This window comes from Nipponia nippon, unplaced genomic scaffold (assembly GCF_047370975.1).
Source record: "Nipponia nippon isolate SJK-2023a ecotype South Korea unplaced genomic scaffold, ASM4737097v1 scaffold_4, whole genome shotgun sequence".
NCBI classification, from domain to species: domain Eukaryota; kingdom Metazoa; phylum Chordata; class Aves; order Pelecaniformes; family Threskiornithidae; genus Nipponia; species Nipponia nippon.
This window is the reverse complement of record NW_028262358.1, coordinates 59,158,365-59,186,056: the sequence shown is the minus strand read 5'-3', so window position 1 is coordinate 59,186,056 and position 27,692 is coordinate 59,158,365. Positions and strand designations below refer to the sequence as shown.

The 27,692-nt window shown below is 37.6% G+C and overlaps 1 protein-coding gene across 6 annotated transcripts; it reads left to right on the top strand.

The window, feature by feature from the left end:
- SERAC1 (serine active site containing 1) lies at window positions 1-27,692 on the top strand. 6 transcript variants are annotated; one of them, XM_087774332.1, is made up of 18 exons: window positions 3-64; window positions 3,187-3,278; window positions 4,200-4,277; window positions 4,653-4,689; window positions 5,007-5,143; window positions 6,319-6,408; window positions 7,352-7,483; window positions 9,517-9,638; window positions 11,779-11,907; window positions 13,269-13,382; window positions 15,033-15,195; window positions 17,037-17,187; window positions 18,004-18,145; window positions 18,939-19,039; window positions 21,803-21,900; window positions 22,437-22,619; window positions 23,104-23,247; window positions 25,224-27,692. In XM_087774332.1, exons 2-18 carry the CDS (start codon window positions 3,188-3,190, stop codon window positions 25,358-25,360), a joined length of 2,049 nt encoding a protein of 682 aa, XP_087630458.1. In that variant the 5' UTR covers window positions 3-64; window position 3,187; the 3' UTR covers window positions 25,361-27,692. The 6 variants fall into 6 exon arrangements, with proteins under 6 accessions (XP_087630460.1, XP_087630458.1, XP_087630457.1 ...); XM_087774331.1 differs by lacking the exon at window positions 3-64 and adding an exon at window positions 178-482; XM_087774330.1 differs by lacking the exon at window positions 3-64 and adding an exon at window positions 534-848.

The window sequence follows — 27,692 nt, the reverse complement described above, 5'->3', positions numbered from 1 at the left end:
TGCTGGCGTCACGGGAGCGCGTGGGCGCCGGCGCCGGGTGCGGAGCGGAGCGGAGAGGCGGAAGGTAGCGGCTGCGTGTGCCCGGGCGGGCGGGGGGGCTCGGTAATGGGGGCCGGTGGGCGGGGCGGGGCGGGCCCGGCCCGGCCCGGCCCGGCCCGGCCCGCTGGGGGTCGGGCTCCGGGCCGGGACACGGGGGATCTCAGCCCCGCCGTCACCGCCTGCCGAAGCGGGGTGCTTGTTTACCTCAGAGGGTTTGCGGGGTGTTCTCCCGGTTTCATAATTGTTACTATTTTAACGACCCCGGCCTCGAAGTCCCTCCGGGCTCCGGGGGGCCGCAGCGGCGAGCGCGCCTGCCTCGGCCTGCCGGGCGGCGCTGCCCGGCCCGGGCGCGGGGAGGCCCCGGGCAGCCCGCGCTTGTTAAAACCCTCCAGAAACAGCGGCGGTGCCTCGGGCTTCGCCCGCTCCCTGCGGGCGCGTCAAAGGTAACAAATGTTGTTTTCCTCTTTGGAAAGAGGCGCGGAGTTATCCCCGCCTTGCTCCTCGGCCGTTGACATGCTGCATTGCCTCAAACTGTATTTTTATGAACCGTGCCCGAGTTGCGAGGCAGCAGCGTTCCTGCCCCACGCTGGGGGAACGACGGAAACGTTGGCATCGCAGCCTCGCCGGCATGGGCCGGTGCAGGAGCTTGTTGCAGACTGCAGAGCTTCCCGAACCAGCTGTGAAACGGGCTGCAAAATGGGTCCTTTTGCGTTATATTGCTATATACCCAAGCCTATTTGCTCTCAGACCTGAACAGAGGATCCTGGCAACGAGGAAATGGTACTCGCTTTGGCCTCTTGTGTCTGCAGGTGCATGTTGTTAATTCAGGGAGTTGGGGCACCTGCTGTCGCTGGACTACATGTTTATTGCAGTTACAGACTGGTTAGGGAGAAGAATAAATGTGAATACTGTGGCTCCATCAATAAAGACAGTAAAGGAACTGCCATGCATTAGACAGAGAGTTTAGAGGCGGGGGTGATATCTCCGGGGGACTGATTATTAACGTCTTAGAAGTGTTTCGTAGTGTTGTGTACTCTGTTGAAATGAATGGATAAACATGGCAGAAGCCAAAAAGTTGCCTGTTGTGATTGTGACAGTGCTGGGGTAATCCTGACATTTTTCCAAAATGTCCCAAACGCAAGCAAGAGAACGGGGGAAAATTAAAACTTTTGGGGAAAGAGGGAAGACATTAATGGAAGGAAACAAAAAAAGTCCCCTTGTTTAGAGAAATTGGGCTCTGACATTAAAAGCGCTATAAGCTCTTTTTTTGGTCTGTAAAGATTACCTTAAATTCAAGGAGAATATCAGGGGATGCCATATTTCAAGATCAGGTTTACTGATAAAGATTTACATGCATGACATTTTATCATTTTGAGTTGTCATTGTGGTGGTACAGACTTAATTTGACATTTAATAAGGATGCCTGTGTTTCCAACATAATACTTTCTTAAATGTATGATAGATAGTGGTGTGGTTTTAAATCTGTTTAAACAGATTAACTTAATTTAGTATTTCAGTCAGCGTAAGTGTATCAATGCAGACACTAAAATTTCACCTGTCATAAAATATGAACTTCATGTTACTTCTGTTGTGTGTGCAGCAACAGATTTTTAAGTGTTTTGTGATTGTTATAGAAGTTTAATATTCTTTGTGGATTTTGGTATAATTCTTGCACTAAAAATACTACATGTTCTATCTGTTAAGACTTGAGATTAAGTCTTCAGCAGAAGTGGTGCACAGAATTTGATTGTTGTGGGTTGTCAAAGCCAATTTGTATATTCTCCTAACTTTAGGTGAGTTTTTCTTATATAAATCAAATATAATGACAGTAACATTTGCTAATACGTAAAATGGTAAATATATGTGAGTGGTAGAAACAGGAATTGGTGCTTTTGCCTGCCCTAAACTGCCGTGGTTTTCAGTGCTTGACTAATACGAGTGTACTTTCTTTGAGCTCGTTGTGCAGAGGTTAAAATGCAGCCCTGATCAGTGGGCTAAAGAGCATGGCTTCTTTTCGGTCCCTCCTGAATAGTCCCACTTGTTCAAAGAGGCATGGTAATATCTAGAATCTGTAAGGAAGTTGCAGCGTTCTTGTCTTAACTCATTTTCCTATCTGTAAAATGGGGAAAATTCAGTGTCTTGTGTCATAGACTGGTCAGAAGAATAAATCCTTTCATATTTCTGAAGCACTTGGATACTACCTTCCTGGAGACCACATGACTGTCAAGAAGATTCATGCTTGCATTGGGTTGCTTCTACGTTCAGAAGTTTGGTAGTTCTAAAATACGTTACATGCATTTGTTTGTGGCTATTTGGGAAAAAAAAAATCCTATATTGCTTAGTTTGATTTCAGCATTCAGTGAATGCAATGCAATTAGTCTGTCAGTATTCTGTGTCTTCATAGTGTTGAATTGCTAAGGTCTTAATTTTAGAAAAGGTTCTCCATGAGTATGGCTAGGTTTTCATTCTTTTGCATGTGTAAGAATTTTTCTAAAATGAGATGCATCCTCTATGTTTTACCTGTAAGCATGCCCTACGAGTTTCACAAGCTCATGGAGTCAGAGGATTTTAGAACCAATACTTATTTTTATTAACTGCAGAGTTTTTACATTCTTGAAGTATTAATCTGATTTGCCCTCCAAAGGCAAAAATATATAATAATTCTTGGAGCCTTGTTAGTCAAAATAAAAGACTTACTTGCTAACACAATCAATTATGAACTTCAAAAGCAGTTGGTAACTGAGTTGTATCAAAGCCCATGTGATATTGAGTAATGTCTTGATGGAGATATGACTGTATATGGTTTTTAAGGGAGAGTTACTAAGAAGTAGGAAAGGAGACTTACAAACACAGAAGTTAACTGGAGATACATACTCACTAAAATCAACAGTAACGCGTAATTGTATGAAAAACTGCTTTAAACTTTTCTTGTACTTGAAATGCAGGCTGTTGAACTGAGGACTTTATAGACTTCTTTAATTACAGCATTTTATATGGAGGAAAATGACATAAATGTGGTTTATTGTGACCTTTGCTGTAAATCATGACCTTTGCTGTAAAAAGACAGGAAAGAAAGCTGCTACAGGTTTTCTGCTGTAATTCTCAAATCAATAATTACTTTTTCTTTTTTTTTTTTTTAATATACAGAATGTCAGTGGCTGCTTACTGTATATTTTGCTATAGACAAATAGGAACTTCTGGTCCAGCCACAAAAACACACCTACCATGGAATGATATCAGTAAGTACAGTTCTGTGTGTATTGATCTGAGGTGTTAATAAAAAGGAAAAATCTGTGTTGGTCTGATGCCATGCGTAATTAAATGATACAGAAGATCTAAATATTTAAATACTTTGTGATCTAAATACCTGAATACTTTGTGATCAAAAGCTTTTACTTGCCTAAAGTGGGTGTCTGCTTCTGACCTTGCTTTGCATAGTGATATGTAAAATGACACCAGCAGATTATCTGGGATTAGAAAGAAGATGAAGGTCCCCCTCCCAGATGCAATCTCATTAAACTATGTTAAACTCCGTTTTGTGTCTGATTTTTTTTTTTAAACTTCTAGAGCCATGAAACAATTACATTCATAAAGTTTGAATAAAGTTTTTTTTTCTATTGTTTCTTCCTCCTCATTTACTGATCTGCAATCTTCCCTGCTTAGTCTCTGGTTTCTTTGGTGCCTTCCATATAGAATGACACTTCTTACAATTCCAAAGTTTATTTTTGAGCATTAAAAGATAGATGGGATATTTCTGTTTCTGCTCTACAGGAAGCATTGCATTTTTTTGCCTTTCCAACCTTCTCTACCAGTTATTTCTTCAACATGTAGCTGCCTCTTGTCTACATGCCAAAATTCTTACGGTCTCGCAAAGACAGAACCTGGTGGCAGTCTCCCAATTCATGCTGAGGAAAAGAAATAATTTGTGATAGATGAGATGTGTTCCATTGGGTTTGCTGTTACTGGTAATAACAGAGTTTCTCTGTATTGAGATCCTTACGTCCAGGTAATCACCTCAACTTTGTCCAGAAAAAATAGCTCAAATCTGACAGGAATCCTTAGACTCAAAAGGAAAATTGTTGCAAGAGGCATGTGTTTATGCAGCTATTTGCTTTATAAATTAGATTCAATGGAATTATTTTTAAAATATTTTTTCCTAGGGAGTTTCTGCAGGACTTTTCAAAGAATACACATACTCCTGTATGTATTCATGTGCATTGAAGAAATATCCACACCACGTAAGAAAAAGTTAACTCCTTAAAATAATCTGGAGTTCCAAACGAATGCTAGTGATGCAGGCAGAGAAAGTTTACTGTTGATTCCTGCAGCTGAGCAATGAATGTAATTGATAGGTAGCAATACACAAAGTAAATAGCACTGGCAGGATACATGTTTTATCATCTTGCTTAGGAGAGCAGGAAATTCTAATCAAGTAATGTTTTCTCTGTTTGTAGATTTAGGTAATGATTTTCTGAAAGCCAGAGAGCAATAGAAAAATTTGAAAAAGCTTACTCTTAATGGCTGAAATTCTTACTGTCTGGTAATCAAATGCTAACTATGGTTATATTGAGGTGATGCACACAACTTTGACATGAATTTTTCATTTTTTCAAGGAAAAGTTGCAAAACTAACTGGATCACTTATACTAGGGTAAGTGGTAACTGACAAGCATATATGTAACTTACGTATACAGTTAAAATTTTAATTTGCGTATCTTTCAAAAAATGTGACGATATTAGTGGACCTTTAGACATGATAGAATATAGTTTTGAAGCATATTTTCTGATAGTTATTTACTTATTTTAAGTATTTTAGAATCTTTTCACTACTTTGCTAAATTAAAATAATCTGCAGACTATTATAGATTTGATAAAATCTGGCTGATTGATACCAAAATGATTGTTAACATATTTTTGCCATCATAATTTTAAAATTAATATTCATATGCAGTTTTCTTTTATTTAAAGAGGTTTTGTATTCATTACATATGAAGTCCTGTCCTTAAAGAAGTTACTGCAAATCGATACTCAAGCTATACATCAAGAAAAACTTAAATCCTATGTATACATACGTACAGCTTCTCTAAATCCAAGTGAATATCAAGGTAAGATGCAGAATTGTTTGGATTCTAAAAACAGAATTTTAAGAGAATAGAATGTTTCTGGAAGTCACCCTTGTATAAGGAAAGATATATTTCCTGAGATCTGTTACAAAAATAGTATTCTTCGCAATGTCACCAAATTTATTTTAAGCTGGTGGATGTTTTTTTTAAGATAGTTCTATACATACAGTTCTCTATATATGAGATAATTATATATATGTCCATATATATGTACATGTGTGTCTGTATATATTTCATGTATATATCATAGAATCACAGAATACCAGGTTGGAAGGACCTCAAGGATCATCTGGTCCAATCTTTCTTGGCAAAAGCACAGTCTAGACAAGATGGCCCAGCACCCTGTCCAGACGAATCCTAAAAATGTCCCATGTTGGGGAATCCACCACTTCCCTGGGCAGATTATTCCAATGTCTGATTGTTCTCATTGTGAAAAATCTTCCTCTTGTGTCCAAGCAGAATCTCCCCAGGATTAACTTGTACCCATTACCCCTCGTCTTTTCCATAAGACTCCTTGTAAAAAGGGAGTTTCCATCTTCTTTGTAGCCACCCTTTAAATACTGGAACATGGTGATAAAGTCTCCAGTAAGCCTTCTTTTCTCAAGGCTGAACACACCCAGCTCTCTGTCTTTCCTCATACGGCAGGCTTTCCAGTCCTTTGGTCATCTTGATGGTCCTTCTCTGGACCCTCTCCAGTCTGTCCACATCTTTTTTGCATAGCGGGGACCAAAACTGAACACAGTATTCCAGGTGTGGCCTGACAAGCGCTGAATGGAGTGGGATCATGACTTCTTTATCTCTGCTGGTGATGCCCTTGTTGATGCAACCCAGCATCCTGTTGGCTTTCTTTGCAGCAGCAGCACACTGTTCACTCATATTGAGCCTGTTGTTCACCAGGACCCCCAGGTCCCTTTCCACAGAGCTGCTCCCCAGCTGGGTAGATCCCAGCCTGTGCTGCACTCCTGGATTATGTTTTCCCAGGTGCAAGACCTTACACTTGTCTTTGTATGTATATACACACACACACACACATGTGTGTATATATAGATATATATATATATAGATATATATATATATAGATATATATATATATATGAGAAAAATAATGTAATAGAACTGTCTTTCAGACTTCCAGTAATCTAAAAATGCTCTTATAGGGATCACATACCAAGCCAGAAAAGAAATCCATAAAGCTGTGAGGAAAATTCTAGAAACAGAAGCTAAAATTTTCCGGAGACCTTTTAACGGTAGGTATTGAAACCATGGCTTTATCTATGATTATTATTTTTGAATAGTAAAACATAAGCCTTTTAGAAAGTAAAATAATTTTTCTTACAAGGTTAATGTGTTCTTTTGTGTTCGAAACGGTGGTAATATTACTATAATTTTCTGTATTAATGTAGAGTATTAGTATCTTTTCTATGTATTAAAACCATTCCTTTTCTTAAAGTAAATGAAAGTGATGGTTAAGAAGAGATTTGAGATTTTTTTTTTTCCTGTTTCAGAAGAGATTTGAAGCTTAAGATACTAGGTTAATATTTTATACCAGTTTTTTGTACAAAAGGTGTTTGGGGGATGAAATACTCTAAAAATCTCACTTTAGAAAAGTATGTTATGCTTTCATCAGAATTGCCAATATTAACTGAAAGCAGCACAGTCTTTTTGTAATTGTGTGTCACTGCTTTTTAGAGTAATTTAAAATAAGAATTTCAATTCATATAAGAAACTGTGCTCCTAGGCCATCCTATCTGTTCTCATTTAACTGTCTGTTAAATGGTTATAACAATATGTACCTCCACTGTGGTGGTATGAAATTAAGTATTCAGGGTCAGAGCTTCAAGAGTTGCTAATCATTTCCAGCTCCTGCTGGAAGCTGGCAATTTTAGTTGGGAAGTGCCAGCCAGGGTGTGTATGTCTAACATATATATGAAATATCAACTTGTTGCCACTAAAATGAGTCAAAATCATCCCATTAATTTAAGGATCAGGATTTTGCTAATGCCATTCTGTCATTGTATATTGTACTAATTCAATATTAAAACATTACACTCTAAATTACTGTTGGCGACTAGTATTCAAATATCAAAATAAACAGGGTTGGTTGGTTGGTTTTTTTACTCAGTGAATAGAAACTGACTGTTAAAATGCTCATTAATAATAACTTGGCTTTCATTTGTTTCCTGGTAAAAGAACAATTCAGTACATTTGATGGAGAAGATCATGAATGTGCCTTATGGCTCCTCTTAAAGAGGAGTCAGTCAGAAGACAAAGAGGTCCGACTGCAGGCTGTACAAGACCTGGCAAGCAACAGTCACTGGCATGGTAATGTATGCTGGTGTAGCCTAATTCATCCCAGAAACATGACAAAGTCTCAGTTAGCTGTTGCAAGTCTGCTGCCAACGTGAAAAAAGGCTAGTAGCTGCAAGGAGTGTAAATACACTCTGAAATTTGATCTAAAATGTGGGTGGGTTATTTACATTTCAAGTAATTCTTCTTTCCTAATACTCTGATACAGAGTGTGTACCTGCAGTGCAGGCCCCTCTCTTGTTTCCCCACCAGAGATTTGTAGCCACTGCCATCATGGGGGAGAGCAGCTCATGGTGATTAGTTCCTTAGCTTTTCTGTTGGAACTGCTAACAAGGTCACTAGTTCTGGCAGTGATTTTTATCGGGCTCTGTAGGGGAGTGGGTTTAAGACCATAGTTCAGTTAATAAAAATTGGTTAGGAACTAATAGATAGTAATGACAAACTAGAGATAGAGGACTTGTATGTGTAAGCATTATTTGTAAGACATTTTCCATCCTAGTTATTATTTGGTAGTAATAAGCCCTCCCTGTTCCTCCAGCAGTGAATATCCTTGAAACCCCAAGTAAAGGGGGAGGAGGGATGTGTATGTGTGTCCTCCTTCCCCCTCCATCACTAGTCCATATAAACTAGGTGACACTCTAATCTTGACTCTTGTTATTCTGGTAATCCAGTCAGTTGAGGACCTTTCACTATTCCAGTGCAATTCCACACCATGGGATTTATCTTGTTTCACATTGCCTCTATAAAACTGTAATTAATTACTCCAAGCAGTTTACATCAAAAAGCTGTGTTTGAAAACATTTGAAAGCTAGGCTGCACCAAAACTGAAGCTGTGTGTACTAATTTAGTATGACCATCTCGTGTTTGTAGGAGAATACTGGTAACAGGTGATCTCAGTGCACAAGATGGCTAGTAGCTGGGGATCTAGTTGCTTTTTGTTTTCTCCTTTTCTCTGTAGTGCTCATTGCTGTAGTATTTGGACGTTTTGGAGACACTAATTATTCTTGCCAACTACCTCATAAGGGAAATGGGCTTTTTTTTTTTAACCTGATATTCCAAAACTGAGTCCAAAGAAGACTGAAAACATGTGCTAACTTTTCACACCTAGGACCAAATTGTTCAGCATACCTGTTGTCGTAAATACAGTATTCTGCTTGTCCAAAGCACCGATTCGGTGACTTCAGTTTGCAGCTGTAAGTGGTCTGCACTAAAGAAAAAAGATGGACAATCTGTGACTGTATGTGAAAAGTATATTTTAGATGGCTTGTCCATTTTGTTGTAGAATTGTATAACAGTAACAAGGACAGAAACTAATTTTTATAGAATAAGTATTGATCCACTTTGTATTTTCTTTTCCTTCAGTTTGCCACTTAATTTCAGTATGTAATTTTCAGTTTCTCCAGCTATAAAATAGGTGGGTTTTGGAAAGGAACAGTAGTTACTCTTTAAGTCTGGTTTCCCTTCAGTAGGGTAACTGAAAGTCTTGTCTTGTACCTTCAGTAAGGAAGGGCTACTTAAAACTGTACTTTGGTGCTGTCCTGCCTTTTCGGACATCACCTGATTTTGTGACTTTAACAATTTTATTGAAACACAGCTTTTGTATCATTTAAAATTAGGTGTCTATGTCTTGGCAGAATTTGGATTTAAGGCTCCAGTTTTTAATACTGTACGCAGAAAAAAATATGCGTATGCTTTTCAAATTTTAACTCAAGCCCAGGGGATTAAGCTTGGGTTTGTAGTCCTCGTACTGCTTTTGCAGTGGCAGTACTGAATGTTTGCTTTTGCTTGTGTTCAACTTATATCTGAGGACCTTTATCAAACTGCAATTTGTGCCCAGGTGTCTTCAGTTCAGTATAGGGCTGGTCTAACAATTGCAATATTTGTCTTTTGGAATTTGTGATTACAAAATCAGAGCTTATTTATGTAGATTGCAGAGAGGTGGTTCTGTTTTCAAGTATATTAACAAAGTAGATCAGAAACTACATTTAAAACCAAATGAAATATTTAAGGTTAGTTTTAACCCTAACACTGAAGTTCTTGTACTACAGATTATCAGTATGGTACAGTTGCCCAAACCTGTGATCAAAGGACCGCTATAGGTTTGGCTCGATCCAAAGACATTGACCTTCGCTTTTTTCTGCCTCCGCCACCATTGCCAAAAATAAAGAATGTAAGTAAATGAAAAGTAGGTATTAGATGATTTTTGCTTGCTTGTTTGTTTTTAGTGCTTTTGTTGTTGGTAACCATGCTAAAGTGGAGCCCTTTTAAAATAACGAACGAGTAGTAAAATTAAGACCAAAATACAAAACCGTAATGTAGTGATATACCCCTGGGGTATATCTGCATTAGTGAATGGCATAATGGAAAGAAGTAAGGATGGGGGGTTGATCAATTATTGTTCTCAGACTGTATGTCCACATTACATATTTACTAGCAGTGAAGTTTGAGTCAGTTACCAGTCTGATGCACGCACTGCCTGTCTGTATCTAATAGGCAATGCAAAGCAGTCTTATATTAAGTCATCCTAGATTGCCTTGTTGATGCTGACAGAATCCTATGCATAGAGAGTGCTCCTGGAGGCCTCTTCATCCTCACTGCTAGTGTGGTGCTCTAGATAGTGTTCTGGCACGCAGCTTTAACCTTGATTATATAAGTAGGGAAATCATTTTGAGTGCACCATGTGACTCCCAAGTGCAGATGCAATGCAGATTTGCTGCCTGGAAAAATGCCTAATCTAATCACCAACACTCACTAATGTAGACATACTCACTGTCTTTCACCAAAAATTCTGCTATCCTCTCCTTTTGACATCTTAATCTACTTATGTATGAATTTGGAAGTTATGAAAGTTTTTGGAGATGAGCTTTAGCGTTATTACTATTAACTAAGTTTTATTTAACTTCAGTTATCACAGTACTTGTTAGATTTAATTGAATAGTATTCCAACAGAAAATTCAATAAGTATGATTTCAGCTGCTGAAATGCCTTGTACCTCAATACAGTAACTGAGAATTAATCGGAGAAGCAAATATGTGACATCTGGAACAGCTTTAAGTAATCTGTCTTAAATTCCCAAATGCCTTCAGAGGTTCTGAGGTGGAGATGTGGCTCTTCCCCATTCTCTTTACATACAGTAAGATCTACCAGCCTTGTTTTCTTCATGCCTAGGCCTGCTGTAGGCCCACCTCTTCATTGCCAGCTTTTGGGTACCAACAAATACATATTGGATAAATCTGACCTTGTTTTGTTTTTATGTCAGTGAGCAAGTATATATATATATGATGGTTTGATCAATCATGTCATCATATCATCTTCTTCAATAAACAGAATGGGCACACAAAGCATAATATAAGAGGTCTTTTGTAATGCTAATAGAATGAATGCTGGCAAAGGTCCCTGTCAGAGAATACCTGTACATCTTAACCAAAAAATCTCTGAAAATCAGCTTTGATTGGTAGTGATATTCTCAGTTTGCTTTCTTATCTTTGTAACATTATGTGATAGTAGATCTGTACCTGTCAGTCCTGAAGTAGTAGGTTATGCTAGTATATGGTTCTGTATATACTTCAGTTTTACAGTGGTGTGATTGCTAGGTGATTGAAGCTAGGAGTTCCCAATCTGCTGCTTAGGAAGTTGAAGCAAATCATTGTGGCAGCAAGTGTTGCTCTGCACATCAGATATCTCTGATTGTAGCAAGGATTAGAGTAACTGCAAGTTCCATGACTGTGGGCAAATAAAATTACTTTGTTGAATCTGTTTTCCTGTCACCTACCCTGGATTATTAAACAAACATCTATAAGAATATTTTGAAGATAAAAGATTAAAAGAAATATTGTCTGTATTTTTTACTAGTAATTTATACATTTATTTATATAAAAATTATATATTTATATATAAATATAAAAATATATTTTTAATATATTTTATATATTTTATATTTATAATATATATTTTTAATATATATATTTTAATATATTTATTTATATATCACCAAAATTACTGTGTAACTAAGGGTGAACTTTTAAGCTTCCTGTGCCAATAGGAGCTGGGTTTTCTTTGGCTCTTCTGGACCTATTAGAATAAGGCCACCAAAGTATGAAGTTTAAATTTTACTTTTCATCACTCCGTTGGTGGTTTTGGAATTATCAGTTTCCAAAGTCTTTACAGGTGTAACTATTAAACCGAGGTTGCAGAGCACTGAAGTCCAGGGTGCATATTTTCTGATTCCATTATTTCAGATCTTTCTTTTCTCTGTGTTTTTCTTCATGCTTTGAACAGAATTAAAAGCTATTTGTGCTTACTTCTCACAGGATTATACCATAGAAGATGAACTTCGCTTGTTGTTAGTATCTTTACCTCAGACTGGTCTAGATCCATGTGTCCAGTACTTCACATCTCTTGCTTTACGTGAAAGTAGTCAGACGCTCGCTGCACAAAGGGTGAGTTCTCACCTGCAGAATAAAACTATTTTGATTCTTTGTTCCTGCAGAGCTCAACAATACAAACCTATTTCCGTATTTTTGAGCATTGTACGAGGAAGAGAAATACGGAGACTTTGTGACCATACAACATAAGTAAAATCTCTTCTGCATACAGTCTGTCTGCTTGAAAGTTTGTTTATCTTTCCCTAGTTGGTCGAGTGAAAAATTATATCTTTACTTACAAGCCGTCCTGTAAAGCAGATATTTCAACGTTTTCTCCAGAACATTTCCTTTCCCTTGCAGTGCTCATAAAATGATTTTTTTTCACATTTCATCTTACCGTTGAGTGTTCTTTCACTGCTGAGGTGGTTAAACCTCTGTGAAGTCTTACTAGCAAACTGATAAGTTGTTAGCACACCTTAAATAGTAAACTCTGTTATATCACATGGAAATGCCTCCCTATAAGAGGTCACTGTTGCCAAAACCAGAATTGGAATAGTCTAGTGGTCTGTTTGGACTTGGAAACTGGGAATTCTTCAATGCTGTCTGTCTAACAACTTCTTAAGTGGCTTTAGGAATGTAATTTAAAGTGCAGTTATTGCTTAAAAATAATAATTGTAGTGGATGATGCTGGCATTATCTCTTGTGCATTTTGTTTTTTTATAGGTGATTATTATTTTTTGTAAGATACAATAATAAAAAATGACTGTCATATTTTAATAATGATGCCTGACAGGCTTTATTTAGGGATTTCAGAGTGCAATAACTCTTTATTCCCTATGACACAATTATGTGTACCATTCTTACACTGTGACTCCTTTATTGTTTTCACAGCCAGAGCTCTTGCTACAAAGGGAGCTTTGGTAAGACACCGCACATGGAGGCATTTTGATAATCATGCCGTTCTAGAAAACTGTTCTTTATCGAGGTTATGTTGGTCTTCCTACTGCATGATTGAGAGACTGGTCTTCAGAGACTATGCTAAGTGCTGAAGACCTTTTTTCCTCTTCTCATTTTTGCAACTCTGGAAGTCTAGATGCAGTCTGATTCTTCCTTTTTTTATGCTTAAGCAAACTCTTAAAAGATGACATTCATTAACAAAATGAAAATCCTACATTTCTGCCTTTATTGTATGTTTTGAAGTTAATAGACTATAGAGACTACTGACTGAAAATCTATTTAATATTTTCAGCTAAAAATAGTAGGTATTTTTATGGTGTGCTGTTGTGTAATTTGTACATTTTGAAAAATGCATGCATGCTGTGCACTCTTTATAGCAATTTCTATAGATCATTACACACTTAATGTTTTAGTTTAGGAATGCTTATTTTATGTAGCCATTTGGAATGTGGTATAATTTTTACTGATTCTCATTTCAGGGAGGCTTATGGTGTTTTGGAGGAAATGGACTTCCATATTGTGAGACATTGAGTAAAATCCCTTCAGAGACAGTGGAGCTCTTTTGCTTGCAAGCTTTAGTACAGCATTCTAAGGTAATTTGTCCTTTAAACTATAACTGAAAAGCTACATTTATAAACCTTCCTTTCCAATGTGCTCTCATACATGGGGAAGGAGTTGTCATTTCCTTGTTTCCTACCCCTCACCCCATCAGTAAGGATGTTCAGACAACTGAGACTGAAGGCAGCATACCAAACTCATTTTTTCATGAGGGAAGTGTATGTAAGTTCTGTTTTTGTTTCTAATTAGCCCACATAAGTTCCCCTATACTACACCTGTATATATCTTTCAGGAAGTAAAAGGGCAGCTCTGACACAGAAAAGCAGGAGAGAGTGCCTGAAGTCCAGATGGCTTTAACAAGTCTTTTGTGTAAGGCTCCGTCCCACTGGCACTCAAAGTCATTGGAGATAGGTATCATAAGGAAACGGTGTTTCCACTCTGCAGGTTTTCAGTAAGCAAGATACTGATGACGTGAAATTCTCAGTGCAAAGTGTGTGTGGATTTGTGTGAGCTAGTGTACATCATCAGTTCAGAAAGCTTACAAGCAGTGTCGTCTTGTAGTTCTTCATGTAACTCTAGTGCCAGGTTTCCAGAAAGTGAAGTAGCCTCATGAATTCACTCTAATCAGAAGCCAGAACAGAATGCAATCCTTGGCTATTCACAAAGGTCCCTCCTTTAAGGGTCTCTGCCTTTGGGCAGAATAGTGCACAGCATGCAGCTGATACAGTGTACTCCCAGGACCAGTCTGTTCTTTGCAGACACAGATGAAGAGTATGGAAGATTTTGTGTAACAATGATTCTTCTTGATTCCTATTGCTGCACTCTTCAGTGTGCACAAGCCTAGAACACTGAGAAACAGCGTTGAGAATACCAAATTGTTATTGGTAGTATGAATGGATAAAGTGCAGTGTGTCCTTTCACATCTTCCATACACATAGAAATTCTGACTTAGTCTACAATTTGTTACATTCCAGATTTTCAGTTTAAAAAAGTTGTGACTGTACTCATTCTGAATGTGTGTCTGTCTTTGTTGAAAGCCACAGACTTGAGGACATCAGCAATTCCATAACTATCACACATTTTTAAGCACTGTAGACAACATTTTCAAGTCATAAGCATTTGGCCAATACCAGTAGTTGACACTACAATGAATTAGTGCATATTCATCTGCTTGGACTAGAATCTGTTGTTGCCCTTAAGATCAATAATGATAGCAGTACTATTGCTACACTAGGAGTGTAGCAATACCTTTGCATTTCAAAGAGAAGGGATTCTAATGATTGCAGTTTAGGTGGTGAACAGGAAGACAAGTATTTCTGGTTGAGACAGTGCTTTAACAAATGCAGACAATTGTCCTGTTCAGACTCTTGAACTTTAGCTGAAATTTGATCACGCCAAGTGGAGAGCAATCTTCTCTCCCTCAGATATGGAGGAGAGTAGAGTGATGGTACTTAGCATCTTTCAGGTTGTCAATGCATACAAATAATGCATTTAGCATATTAAAATATTTACTTCCTTTGCAACTATGGCATAATAAATTCTAGATTAATAAGAATTTCTGTGTAATAAGGGTTCTGCATCATTATTGGGTCCTTAAAATTCCCTAATTTGTGAATTAACAGCATCTCAAAGAACTTTTTGCAGAACATCTACTTATTGTCATTGTATTTACTGTATACTGGTAGGTTTCTTCTCACTGTGACAAAATTGAAGCTAAAGGAGGCCTTCAGCTACTACAAAGGATATACCAGCTACGTAAAGATTCAGCAAAAATACAAAGGAACATAATTCGCATTATTGGAAACATGGCTTTGGATGAACGTCTTCATTCATCCATAGTACGTGCAGGTAAAAGGAAAGCGAGTGCAAGCAGTCTGAATTTCAGATTTCTACTCTAAAATTTTCAGAGGATTCAGTGCTTTTGTAAAACACAACGGACCATGGCAGTGGTGGGTTTTTTTTATATTTGGGGGGGTGGGGAGGTGTTGTAGTTGTGTGTTTGTTGTTTTTTTTTTTAAATACAAAAAATATAGACAGTGTAAACTGTGTTGATTAAAAACTCCTGTATGCTGTCTGGCCAATATATGTCAGTGCTACAGAGGTGCTCTAAGTCTGATGGATGGTGAAAATTTGGACTTGGTTGATGTTCGGTTCACATTACTGGCAAAAATCTTTTGAGTTTCCTACTTTTACAGGTCATCTACCTTGTAGATTTTTTGTTTTTTTTTAATTGACTGTGTTTTAGTCTTGTAAAGGAACAGACCAGCTTGCAGTCCTTACCTTTTGGAATAAAATGAAACATGCCTTCCTGCCCTCTCTTGTTTCATGTTAGGCTAGTAACTTCTGCTAAGCTTTGCTCTGGTGCCCCTTTTTTTATACCCCCTAAATATCACAATGAAATGATTCTTTCTAGTTCTGTACCACATAAATAATTCCCAATGTTTTATTAGGAAAGAAATCAGAAGAAAAATAGAAAATATCAATATGCCCTTGCATACGTCCGAGCTGGTGTCTGCCTCTTAAACACAGCGTGCGTTTTTAATCTCCCTGTTGTAAAAAGGAGAAGTAACAAAGGCACAGGGAAGGACTGTGAGGGTGATAAAAAATTGGAATGGCTGTGGTAGAAAGAACAAAGGTACTTGCATTTAAACAAGACTCACGTGTCAATTCTTTCTTTTCCTAATTCCACAATGAATTATTTTGAATTAGCAACATACTGGCTATCCTAATAACATACTGTGCATGATTTTGAAACAGTGCTTATTAAGTAAATTGTTTCTTCTTTTTCAAATCAGCCTCCATTTGAAAATCTCTCTTCAAAGTCTTCCTGGGTTTTATATATGAACTTGACTTTAATGTAATTGTGATTTATAGACCACTCTTGCTAGCAGCAACAACAGTTATCAGGATTTTAAAGAAATTTATGTGTCTGTGTGTGTATAAAAGATAGTCCTTTGCATTTCTCAGTAGTCTATGAACATCCTCATCCATGTCTAAGAAACTATATTTTACACCATAGTTAAAGTATTATAAAGTGTCTGGTTTTTTCTTGAGGTAGCTCTGACTTAAAATTTTATTGAGGAGTGTGTTCAAAGGTTTCCTGCATTAATTCTATGTTTTTTAAGTATAAATAGTATACTATTTTTAGAATAGAGAGAATGTTTTCATTCCTTTAGACAGTTTTTTACACACTGGATTTTATAATCAGAAATGATTGTACTCTCGCAGCAAGCATCAATTTTTCCACCTGCCATTGATCCCATGGGTTGTTTCGTATGTCTTTCGTATGCTTTAAGCTTCATTTTCTCTCTGGGACATTTCTTTTCTCTGTCTTTCTTGCATCTTACCTGCAAAAAGAGGCTCGAGATCTGTTCTCTTACTGACAGCTGCACTGACCTGCTGATACACTCTCTTTCTCTTCTGAGAAGTTCTCCTTCCAATCATAAGCCAAACAGTAGTAAAATACGTTGCCTCACCACCACTCTGGATTTTTGCATTTTGGAGGTTCCACCACCTACCATTGGCTTTCCTGTGGTAGAGAGAGTGGATTGAGATAATATGTTTTGATATTACCATTCTTAAGTTTTAACATCTATTTTCACAAGTATACTTTGAAGGATGATGTTTCTGAATTCTTTTGGATGATGTTTCTAATTAGTTAACCTGCCACTTTATTTTTTTCAATGTAGGTTGGGTTTCTGTACTTGCTGAAGTAATGAAATCCCCACATATCATTCAGTCTTCTCATGCATCCAGAGCTTTGGCTAATCTAGACAGGGACACAGTGAAAGAAAAGTATCCAGATGGTGTTTATGTCTTGCATCCACAATATCGTAGCAGGTAAAGCAGGAGATATTGTACACGCTGTGCTTTGAGTTACTTGTTATACTGTTCAGGTACAAAACTTTGTAAGAGTTGGCGTTAGAGTGCTGCTGTACTTGCGTCACCTGCTCCTCCTGTTCTTTAGTGGGTTGAGAGGACTGAATTTAGATTCTCAAATAGGAGAACAACAGAAATGATGGGAGCAGTCCATAGCCATGAAAGGAGTATTATTGTACTGCATGGAAAAATCCAAACAGAAACCATGAGATGAATTATTGCTTTGCATGCATTGCAACCGTTTGACCTTTGCACTGGCTGTCTTGGGATACAGTGCCTTGTAATAATTCTGTTGCCAGCAGCACGTGTTGGCCTAAGATGCAGCAAATTTACAGCTGCAGCTTCTTTTAATAGTGATTGTGTATCTGGGACTGAAGCAGCCTCCAAAGTGGTATGTCATTTAGTAGCAACTATTCCCTGGGTCACTGGTGTTAGTCAGGTTACAGTGAAGATCTAATTTGATGATAAAGCTGGAACTGTCAAGCTGCATTAACAGTAGCTGGAGAGAGTGGTGTTTTTCATTATAGAAAAATGTGACTTGTGAGGTGGGTACTTTCCATACCTCTTTTTATATCTCTTCTGGGTGGATCCCTGTTTTTTGTCTTGATCTGAATATTGTCTCTGAAATATCATGAAATGTTGCCCATAAGATAAGAAATCACATATAGTGTTAAAAATAGCATTTTGGCATCCCTTAGATTAAAAGTTCTGTGTGAATTTAATTTGCTAAAAGAATATGTACGATGCACCTCTTAAAAATACCTTTTTCTGTATCAGTCAGCCCATCAGAGCAGACATCCTTTTTGTTCATGGGCTTCTGGGAGCAGCATTTAAAACCTGGCGACAGCAAGATATTGACCGGCATTTGGATAAAAAGGCTTTAGAAGGGGAAGAGGACTATAGTCAGTGCTGGCCAAAGGTAAAAAGACAATAACACTTTCACATGCGGCTGCTGTGTTCTCATTAATGAGAGCTGTCCAGAGGATTTGGAATTACACTGTCTTGCAGTTGTCTCTTTTGAATCAAATGACTTGTAATCTGTTATACAAGTAGCACTTTCCAAGTTCCTGATATATTTTTGTTAGCAAGCTGAAATTCTGAACAGGTTCTTCTTGCAAAGGAAAAGCCCTGCTAAATTTAATGCTCTCACCATCATTCTCCTGCTAGTGAAAGAGGAGGCAATGGCTACTTCCCTCTTTTTTTTTTTTTTTTTTTTCTTTTTATGGAATGTTATTGCTGAGGAAAAGATACTTAATTTAAAATGTAATTTCATGTATCCTTTCTTACATAGGTGTCTGAGTACCTTAATTTTTGCAGATTGCTACTTAAATATTGTTGGTAAATAAGTAATTACTGCTTCAGGCAACTCACATTGGTATAACCACCTAAGTATCTCTGTAAAACTTGCTGATATGTCCTGTTGGTAATCTTGGTGATTCTTGTTTCATCCAGGAGAGGGAGCCAGCAATGCACGAGTTAGTAATCCATCCCTTACCTACTCTGTGGCTGGGGAACAGGCTAGAGTTTGCCAGTGTGTAATAAAAGAATAATAGTCTAGGTGTAAGATGTATTTGGGGATTAACTGAAGAGCAGAAGTCTTGCTTGATATTGTCCCCATAGCAGCATCTTTGCTCCATGGCTGATAAATTGCTTGCAAGAGTTTAAGTACTTCAATTATAAGCTCCTTTTGGTTTCGCTTTTCTTTAATTTAGACGTGGCTGGCTTCAGACTGTCCTGCCCTTAGAATCATATCTGTGGAATATGACACCCATTTGAGTGACTGGAAAGCAAAATGTCCTGTTGAGGCTCACAGGTAACAAATGAGTGTCCGCAGTTTGGAGTGGGGACAGGAGGGAGACCTGTAAAGCTGATCCTTGGAATCACCTAGTGTGATACAGTGAATTTAACTTTTCCTGTTGCATTTGAAAATCAAGTTTGAAAAAACATTAGGTACAGTCATAGTATGCTTGAGCTTTTTAGCCTCATGGCTAATGACTTGTGGCAACTTCCTAAATTCTTACAGTCTGTTCTGCTTCATATTTAGGGGAGACACTAAATTATGCTATTAGTTGATGTAATATAACATCAATTTTATATCTTGAGGGGAATACTTCTTAAACTTAAAATGACCCAATAATGCTTCATAAGCACAGCAAAAAAATCACTGTACTATGGCTTTATATTCATGATAAAATGAAGCATATAATTTTATTCAGGAAGTGTTAATCCCTGGAAAGAGATTGATATAAGTGTTTGATAGATAAAATACAGCAACTGTATCTGGTTTGGTCAGATAGTGTAATTGCCCTTGTCAGAGGAATTGTGTTTTTAGTGACCATGAACTGGGTAGGTAAGAGGAAGATGCTACCTCCAAACATATTCCTTTTAAAAAATAAAAATACTTTGAGTCTGTAAAGGTTATTTGGCTTGAATGGATTTTAGGCTTCGCAGTTGAGTTCAGTGATCTTTAAATCAGATCCTAATCTGAGTCCTTCAAACACTCGTGCAGATACTTAAGCATATAACCAGTACTGTAGCTTCAACCTGTGTACTTCAGTGAAGGCATGTGCATGACTGCTCACAGGTTAAGAATCCGAAAATTGATTATGTTTTGTGTAGGGGAGAAAAAAATTCAGCACGTGTGTAATAGACTGGGAACTTGGTACTTGTTCATTCCCTCCTCCCTATGGATATATGAAGGATCAATGCAATTATTGCATTAAAGAAAGCATGTAAGCAGGGAAAAAATAAGGAAGATACGGCTGTTAATATGCCTATTTGAAATTAGGCAGAATAATGACAATAAAAAACACGTAGGTGGTTACCTCTCCAAGGTCCAAAGATGACTGGACCTTGTAGAGGGACCTTGTACCTTGTTTCACATCCAAAGAAGAGCAACGAGGCTGGTGAGGGGTCTAGAGCACAAGTCTTATGAGGAGCAGCTGAGGGAACTGGCGGTTTAGTCTAGAAAAAAGGAGGCTCAGGAGAGACCTTATCGCTCTCTACAACTACCTGAAAGGAGGTTGTAGCAAGGTGGGGGTTGGTCTGTTCTCCCAGGTAACAAGCAATAGGACAAGAGGAAATGGTCTTAAGTTGCGCCAGGGGGAAGTTTAGGTCGGATATTAGGAAAAACTTCTTCACCGAAAGGATTGTCGAGCACTGGAACAGGCTGCCCAGGGAAGTGGTTGAGTCCCCATCCCTGGAGGTATTGAAAAGACGGGTAGATGTGGTGCTCGAGGACATGGTTTAGTGATGGACTTGGCAGTGCTAGGTTAACGGCTGGACTTGATGATCTTAAGGGTCTTTTCCAACCTAAATGATTCTGTGATTCTAAGAGAACTTTTTTCCTGTGTCCATCTGGATTAAGTATAATGGAAGAAAATTTGAAAAAGAAATAAACATAGATTTCTTTCTTTATTTTAAGATAATGGCTTTTTCATTGCAAAATGGAAAATTACATTACCTGCTATTTATGGTCACCCAAGCATAGTATTTTATTTTTTTATAATTTGATATGGTTAATAAAAAAAATGAAAGATATTGAAGATATTTTTAACTAGCAGGAACAAAGATGTAGCAGTAGAATCACAACCTTATGATTGCTCTGAGTGTATAGGCTCATTTGCTATTTCAAAAGTGAATTTTTATGTCTCTCAGCTCTCCTAAAGCCTATTGTGCGGCTGAAAAGACCCATTTGAGTATCCTTTTCATATGTGTTATAAAAGCAATTTCTAGTGAGAATGCTGAGAACCAATGGAGGTGAAGTGAATTACTTTGCACAGCAGTTGCCCCAGTACCCTGATGTTTTCATTATCCCAGGGTCTTCTATGTTTGATTCTTGTTACACTGCAAGGAGTAATGATGTTGCACTTTCAAGCTTGGATTAGGAATTGACATTGGTTTGGTTTTGGTTGTGCCAAAGATTCATTTTCAACCTCTAACATGTACCTTATCCTTTCCAGAGCTCGGTCTCTTCGTTTATAAAGTGGAGATTATTGTGCTTTTATATTTTTATATATATATTCCAGTACAAAGCATTTGGAGATTATTGTCTGGAAAGTATAACAGACATTATCTCTAATTCTTTAATGTATTGATTGATCATGCACTTGGTTATTAAATTCCTGTACCTTGCTCCACATTTTCAGCATTGTTTAGCAAAGTACATTTTTGTCAGACATTAGGTATATTCTTGTTTTAGGGGATAAAGTTTATTATGCATTGATGATGCTTCATAAAATGAAAACATAATTTTGTTACAATGTGTAAATGAAGTTATCTAAAACTCCATAAAGAGATTTATCGAACTAAAGCTAAAGGAAATGAGTGTTGAGTGAAATTAAAATAAAATTTTCTAGCAAGACCAAGAAACAATTTAGCTCAATTTCTGTTGTCCTTGTGAAGCCAACCTTGCAAAAGTTTTTGGCATTTTTCAAAGTAGCAACAATAATTAAGTAATTAATGTTTTATGTACCTAATTCACTTTCATAAATGCGCAGCACTGAAAGTTCATTCTGTTTTAACATTCCCTTTTAAACTATCAGGCTTCATCATGCTTGCATTTGTTTTTTTGCAGGAAGTCTATTGCTTACAGGAGCAATGAGCTTCTTGACAAGCTCAGAGCTGCTGGGATTGGAGACAGACCTCTGGTGTGGGTGTCACATAGCATGGGTGGTAAGCATATTGCCCATCTGATATAAAGTATTTATTTGCTGTTTTATTTCAGAATAAGCTGTTATCTGAAATGCAGTTATCTGGAATAGTTTATCTAAACAATTTGCAAAGTCCTAAAAATGGAAAATAGATTTCTACTTTCTCAAATGCATTATATTCAACAGCATATACATTTTGAAAGGATTTTTATTGCTGTTTGGTTTTACTGTATTGATTTAAAAACACAAAATCAATGAGTTGAAATTCATGTAAATGGGAATCCAGAGGCAAAATTTTCTCCATGATGAGGCATATAATAAATGTCATTAGCAGCACTTAAAGCAAACCAAAATTGGATTTGCATCATTCCTTGACATTTTATTTTAATGCCTCCTTAGGTTTGGTTGGGGTTTTTTCAACTTAATCTTACATATTTGACAAACTAAGGACCAATCAACTGAGGCAAGAATATGGCTAGTTGTTTCATGGATAATATAGCATGATCGTTATTTTCACAGTGGTTTAAATCCCTGCATTAATTCAGTTTCTGTTGCCAGGTCTTCTAGTCAAAAAGATGCTGGTGGATGCTTCCAAGAATCCAGAAATGGATAAAATTGTAAACAACACCAGAGGAATCATATTTTATAGCGTACCTCACCATGGTTCCCAGCTGGCTGAATATTCTATAAATGCCAGATATCTTCTCTTTCCGTCTGTGGAGGTTAAAGAACTCAGCAAGGGTACGCTCACTTTGCTACCATTTAACAGCGGGGATCTATGCTAATCTGTTCATGATGCTTTTTTTTATCCTGCTGTCAGAAAAAGCTGGATAAAAGCAACAAACCCCCTTTTTATGTTTTGGGTTGTGTGTTGAATTACTGTAACTAATTCTGAGTAACTGTTTCATTTGATTGCAGAGGCGAGGGGGGGAAAAAAAGGGGTCAGAACAAGTTTATAGCAGAGTAGTTTGGGCCATTTAGCAAAGTAGTAACTCAACATGTGCTGGACTTTAGACTCTTACCTTCGAAACAAATTCTATGCTATGCAGAAATAAGCAATTGTTGCATAGGATAGCTGGAAAAAGGGACTACAAACGAAATGCTACTCCTTTTACCAGAGTATCAATTTTTCAAAAACATTTATTCAGGAACACAATCTTGCCAGACAAATGCTGTAATCTTATGTTCAAGGTAACACTGCAAAAGTTATGTTGCTCTTTCTCAGATTCCCCTGCCCTTAAAGAGCTGAATGATGACTTCCTGTCTTTTGCCAAAGATAAGAAATTTTCAGTGCTGAGTTTTGCAGAAACCTTACCAACGCACATAGGCAGCATGATAAAACTGCACGTCGTACCTCTGGAATCAGCAGGTAAGTCAAATAGCCATTTAATTTATTTAACTTTTGTATATATTCATGTGAGCATCAATAATGAGGAAGGATTATAAATGCTATGGTAGAAAGACTTAGAAAAATACATCTGTTATGTTGTGGGGGTTTTTGTTTAAACTTTTGGCTGAGTTTAAACTAGAGTCTCCCTGCTGAGATCAGAGGCAGCTACATTTATATCTTAGAATAGCAATTGTTTGTTTTGATTTTTCTAAATGCAAGTAGCACTTGCTTACTGAAAAAAGCAGGGTAGACCCTGGTCTAATGTTACATTGTTGTAGTCTTTTCCTTTGTAATTATGAGTAACTGTTGTTTATCCTTGTGTAGGTAGGCTGAATAGTGTTTCAGAAGCTCCGGCAAATTCCAGCTATTTCCTCCTTTAAAAAATAAGAAAGAAAATTAGTAAACTGCTAATGGAAGGAAAAGGTCACAAAGCTGTTTGTCAGTGTTAAGAATCCTTTATCTTCCATATCTCAGGTACTCAAGCAATAGAGTTTGCCTCCTGAAGAGTTCCTTCCATCCTTTTGTAGGAGAAGGGAAAACCAGACAGTTCTTCCTCTTGCTTTGTTTATAGGTATTCAACTTAGAGAATTGTTTTAAGTCTGATATTTTCAGGTTTTCCCTGAGCAAAACCCTCTTCTGCACTGCCCAAGGTACCTGTAAGGCCTTGAACAGAAACCAATGCTTTGTTGGGTTTAGATCAGGCTTTCCACCAGCTAAATCCACTAGGTTAAATGCAAGGTTAGTTGCTTTGAAAAAGACAGACTATACATCCCTGTTTTCCTGAGTCAATATTTAGCAGTATTTTTTCAGTGTGTCTTCTCAAGAAGCAGTTGTTTGCAAAAATGTCGCTGATGCAATTTTATTGGTGAGGACTGAAAAACTGGGCATTCTTTTTTTTTTGATTTAACAAAATAAAGTGAAGAGGAGGGCTGGATAACAGAGGGCACAAATAAGCACTGTGCACTTACAATTTTGTAGCACGTTTTTCCTCTTCTAGAGATGATGCACAATGCAGCACCTAAGCTCTCGAATGCCTTTAAAGGCTACGTGACAGTTCAGTGGCACGCCACTCATTTTGTTCAAAACCCAGGGTGACAAGCAGTACACTCACTGTTTCTTACATGCATGTTTGGGCACATGAAAGCAAACTTTATCCTGCTCTAGTGTAATTTTACATGGTTAAAGATACAGAATTCCAAGCAAAATGGAGGATTTCTCAGGAGGTTGAGTGAATAGATAATAAACTGGAATGTGGCAGTCACAGCATCCTAACTGGAAAGTTCACTAGTAGTGATAGCTGTCAGGAAAGAATAAATGCTGTAGTGTGCCCCAAAATCAGTGCCTGAAATGGAATACGTGTATTCTACAATTAAGCAATGTAAATTTTTCATTTCCCTGGAAGTGTATGTAGTGATTTGTGGCATATTTCAGGTCCGTTCTAGTCCCATTTTTAATCTCCACATTGAAGTATTTTATAAGGAATATGGGCAGTTAGTGGTGATCAGAATCTGGATACCCTGGATTAAACCCTATCCCTGTTCATGTCAATGCTTAAACTTCAGTCAGGACTTTGCTGTCAGTCAGGTGCTGGTAAATGAAGTTTCGATTCTTCAGAGTTGTCTGTATGGAGAAATGTACATTTGTGTATTCCCAATAAAGATAGTAGAACTCTGACCTAATGGTTTACCAGTGTGGGTTTTGTAGAAACATATAACTCTATATGACTATAACAGTGTGTATTGAAGCTTTTAGCACATTAAAAAATAATGAAGACAAAACAGTTAAACTGAAGACACGAGAAGTTGTTTTTGAGAGAAAAATTAGTAATGCAAGATGTGCTTTTCAGTCTAGGTGATCTTATGAACTTTGGTAGTTTTTTCTTATATATATTTTTTTTTTCTTTTATATATATATATATTTATTTATTTATTTATTTCCCCCCCCCCCTCTCCCAGAGTTAGGAATTGGAGACCTTATTCCAGTGGATGTTAATCATCTGAATATTTGTAAGCCAAAGAAGAAGGACGCTTTCCTGTACCAACGTACACTGAAGTTCATCCAGGATGTTTTAGCCCAAGAACTTGGAGACTGAGTTTTTGCCTCCATTTGGTGTAACACAGTAAGTTCTTCTCCTAACATTTGTTAGGGGATCTGCAGAACTACAAAGATGCTATGTCAATAGTATCTGCTGCTAAAATAATTTTCAGTACATCTCCAACTTATTTGTAAGTTGGAGAGGTGTCTAAAATATATTCAAAACAAACTGAAGGCCTATAAACTTGGCAAAAAGAAAATGTGTGTTAGCTTAAAGTGACCATGATCTGTCGACAAAATGTGTGTAAATTCTCCAGCAATTTGGCTGGGAGGGGATGGGGATTCAGTGGAAGAGAAGTTTCATTTAGTCTACAGATATCCTTCTGGAGCAACACAGCTAGACTATGGAGAGTGCCCAGGATATCTTCTTTTGGAAAAAAAAAAAAAAAAAAAGCTTGCTCTGGAGGTAGGTGGTCTCATTAAGGTAAATATACATCTGGGACTAAAATCTTAGAGAGAGCATCAGAAATAATTAACTGAGGTGGTTGTTTGTTGTGTCAAAGGGGAGAAGCAGCATGTGGCTGCCTCAAAGCTTTGGTTTACTGTCCATGTTAAGTAGTCTGACTGGAGCCTGAAGAAATTTGTCCAAGTGAATGAAGGTAGCATTTTGGTCTAGTGGCCCAATTACAGGAGTTTTTGTAATTCGCCTTTTCATTTAATAGACCACCCAGATTTGTCAGCAAATACAGCATCTGTGTGAGAAGGAGAGAGGTTGGTAGGTTGTCTTGCATAGACAACTGTAATTGTTTTAATCTGTCTGTATAAATGAAAACAAAACAAAAGAATTGTTCACCTTCTTGTACATTTCTCTCTTAATCTTAGCAACTTGTGAGATTGCTTTCTTTAGGACAGTCTGTATCTGGTCAGACTCAGGGCAGTTCTGTGCTTGTTCACATGGGAGATACAGAACAGAGGCTTAGCTCTTCTGCTTTACTCTTGGGACATACTGAGAAGATGGTGCATTCAAATCCCTGGCTCATGTTACTCATTTAGAAACTCTTTCTTTAGCTGATTTAAAGAATAGCATTGAAAATGCTCAACTGGAGTAAGACAAATGTAGTCCCTGACAAAAAAGATAATGCTTTGAGTTTGGAGCTCAGGTAGGAAAAAAGTAAAGCAGGAGAAAATTCAGATAATCGTAAGGTCTCACTGGAAATACAGAAGATCCCAGATGTTTTGGTTTCTTGAAGCCCAAGTGTATTTATTGGTGTAGATACAGAGAAAAGCAGCAGTGTTGTCTTATTTGAGTTTATGTTTATGTTAAGGATACCTTAACAGTACTGGTGAGAAATAGTATTTTTAGAAAAAAAAATGGCAGTGCTCAGACACTCTTTTAAAGTCTTAAGTAGTTGGCAATGTAGTTAAAAGCAGCCTAGTCTAACTGTGGTGTCTTTCCTTCCTTTCTTTCCACCCCCAACCCTCTCTCAAAACGAACACAGGCTATGATTAGGCTATACTGCCCTAGCTGACCATTTGTTATGTAAGGCCTGTATTGATGACAGGCTTAAGACGTCCCTTAGCATCACTTACGTGAGATGGATCTAATATCACTGGCCTTAAAATTAGGGCTATGAAAGCTACCAAAGAGGTGGGGTGCGCTTTGCAGTTCTGCATGGGCTTGGTGCAGGTGCCAGTGGCCATCGCAGTCCTGCCAGGTCCTGGAACAGCTGAGGTGGCCTCCACTCGAGAGCACTCCAGCCCGGGAGGACACTACATCCAAAAATGCACTTCTGGAAGTTGGGCCTTGGCCTGCTGGAGTTGCAAAGTAAAATGCACAGGAGTAGTACAGAGAATGTACAGCACCACACTAGCAAAAAGAGCATTTTTCCACCCATAACCAAGATGTAGGTAAGAATACTGCATGGCAGTAGTTCAGATAGAAAATGTAACAGAACTGTTGTAACTTCTAAAGACTTTTATCCTTTTTACACTGTGGTTTAAACTTCAGAGTGTAAATACAGTAGAACACTTAGTATTCACAAAGTAGAGGTATGTGGAATTCATTGTGAATAGACAAGACTTCTAATAACTGAAAGCGTGTCAAACCTTGTATTGCTTCTAATAGACTTCTTTTGGCTTGCAGGGATTCAGATCAATTACATTACACATTAATGTCAGTAAATGCATCTATGTTTTGCTACTGTAACTGGAACTGTTGAGGCAACTTTCTCCTTTTTCTAACTGTATGTATATATGTGTAACTTTTAAAACTAATATTTTGAGGGTTATTGGGTTTGGGGTTTTTTTGGAATACAGTAATGAAATGTGGTTTAAAAGATGTACTAGATATGCCACAAAATCTATTAAAGGTGAATGATCTGCCAAATGAA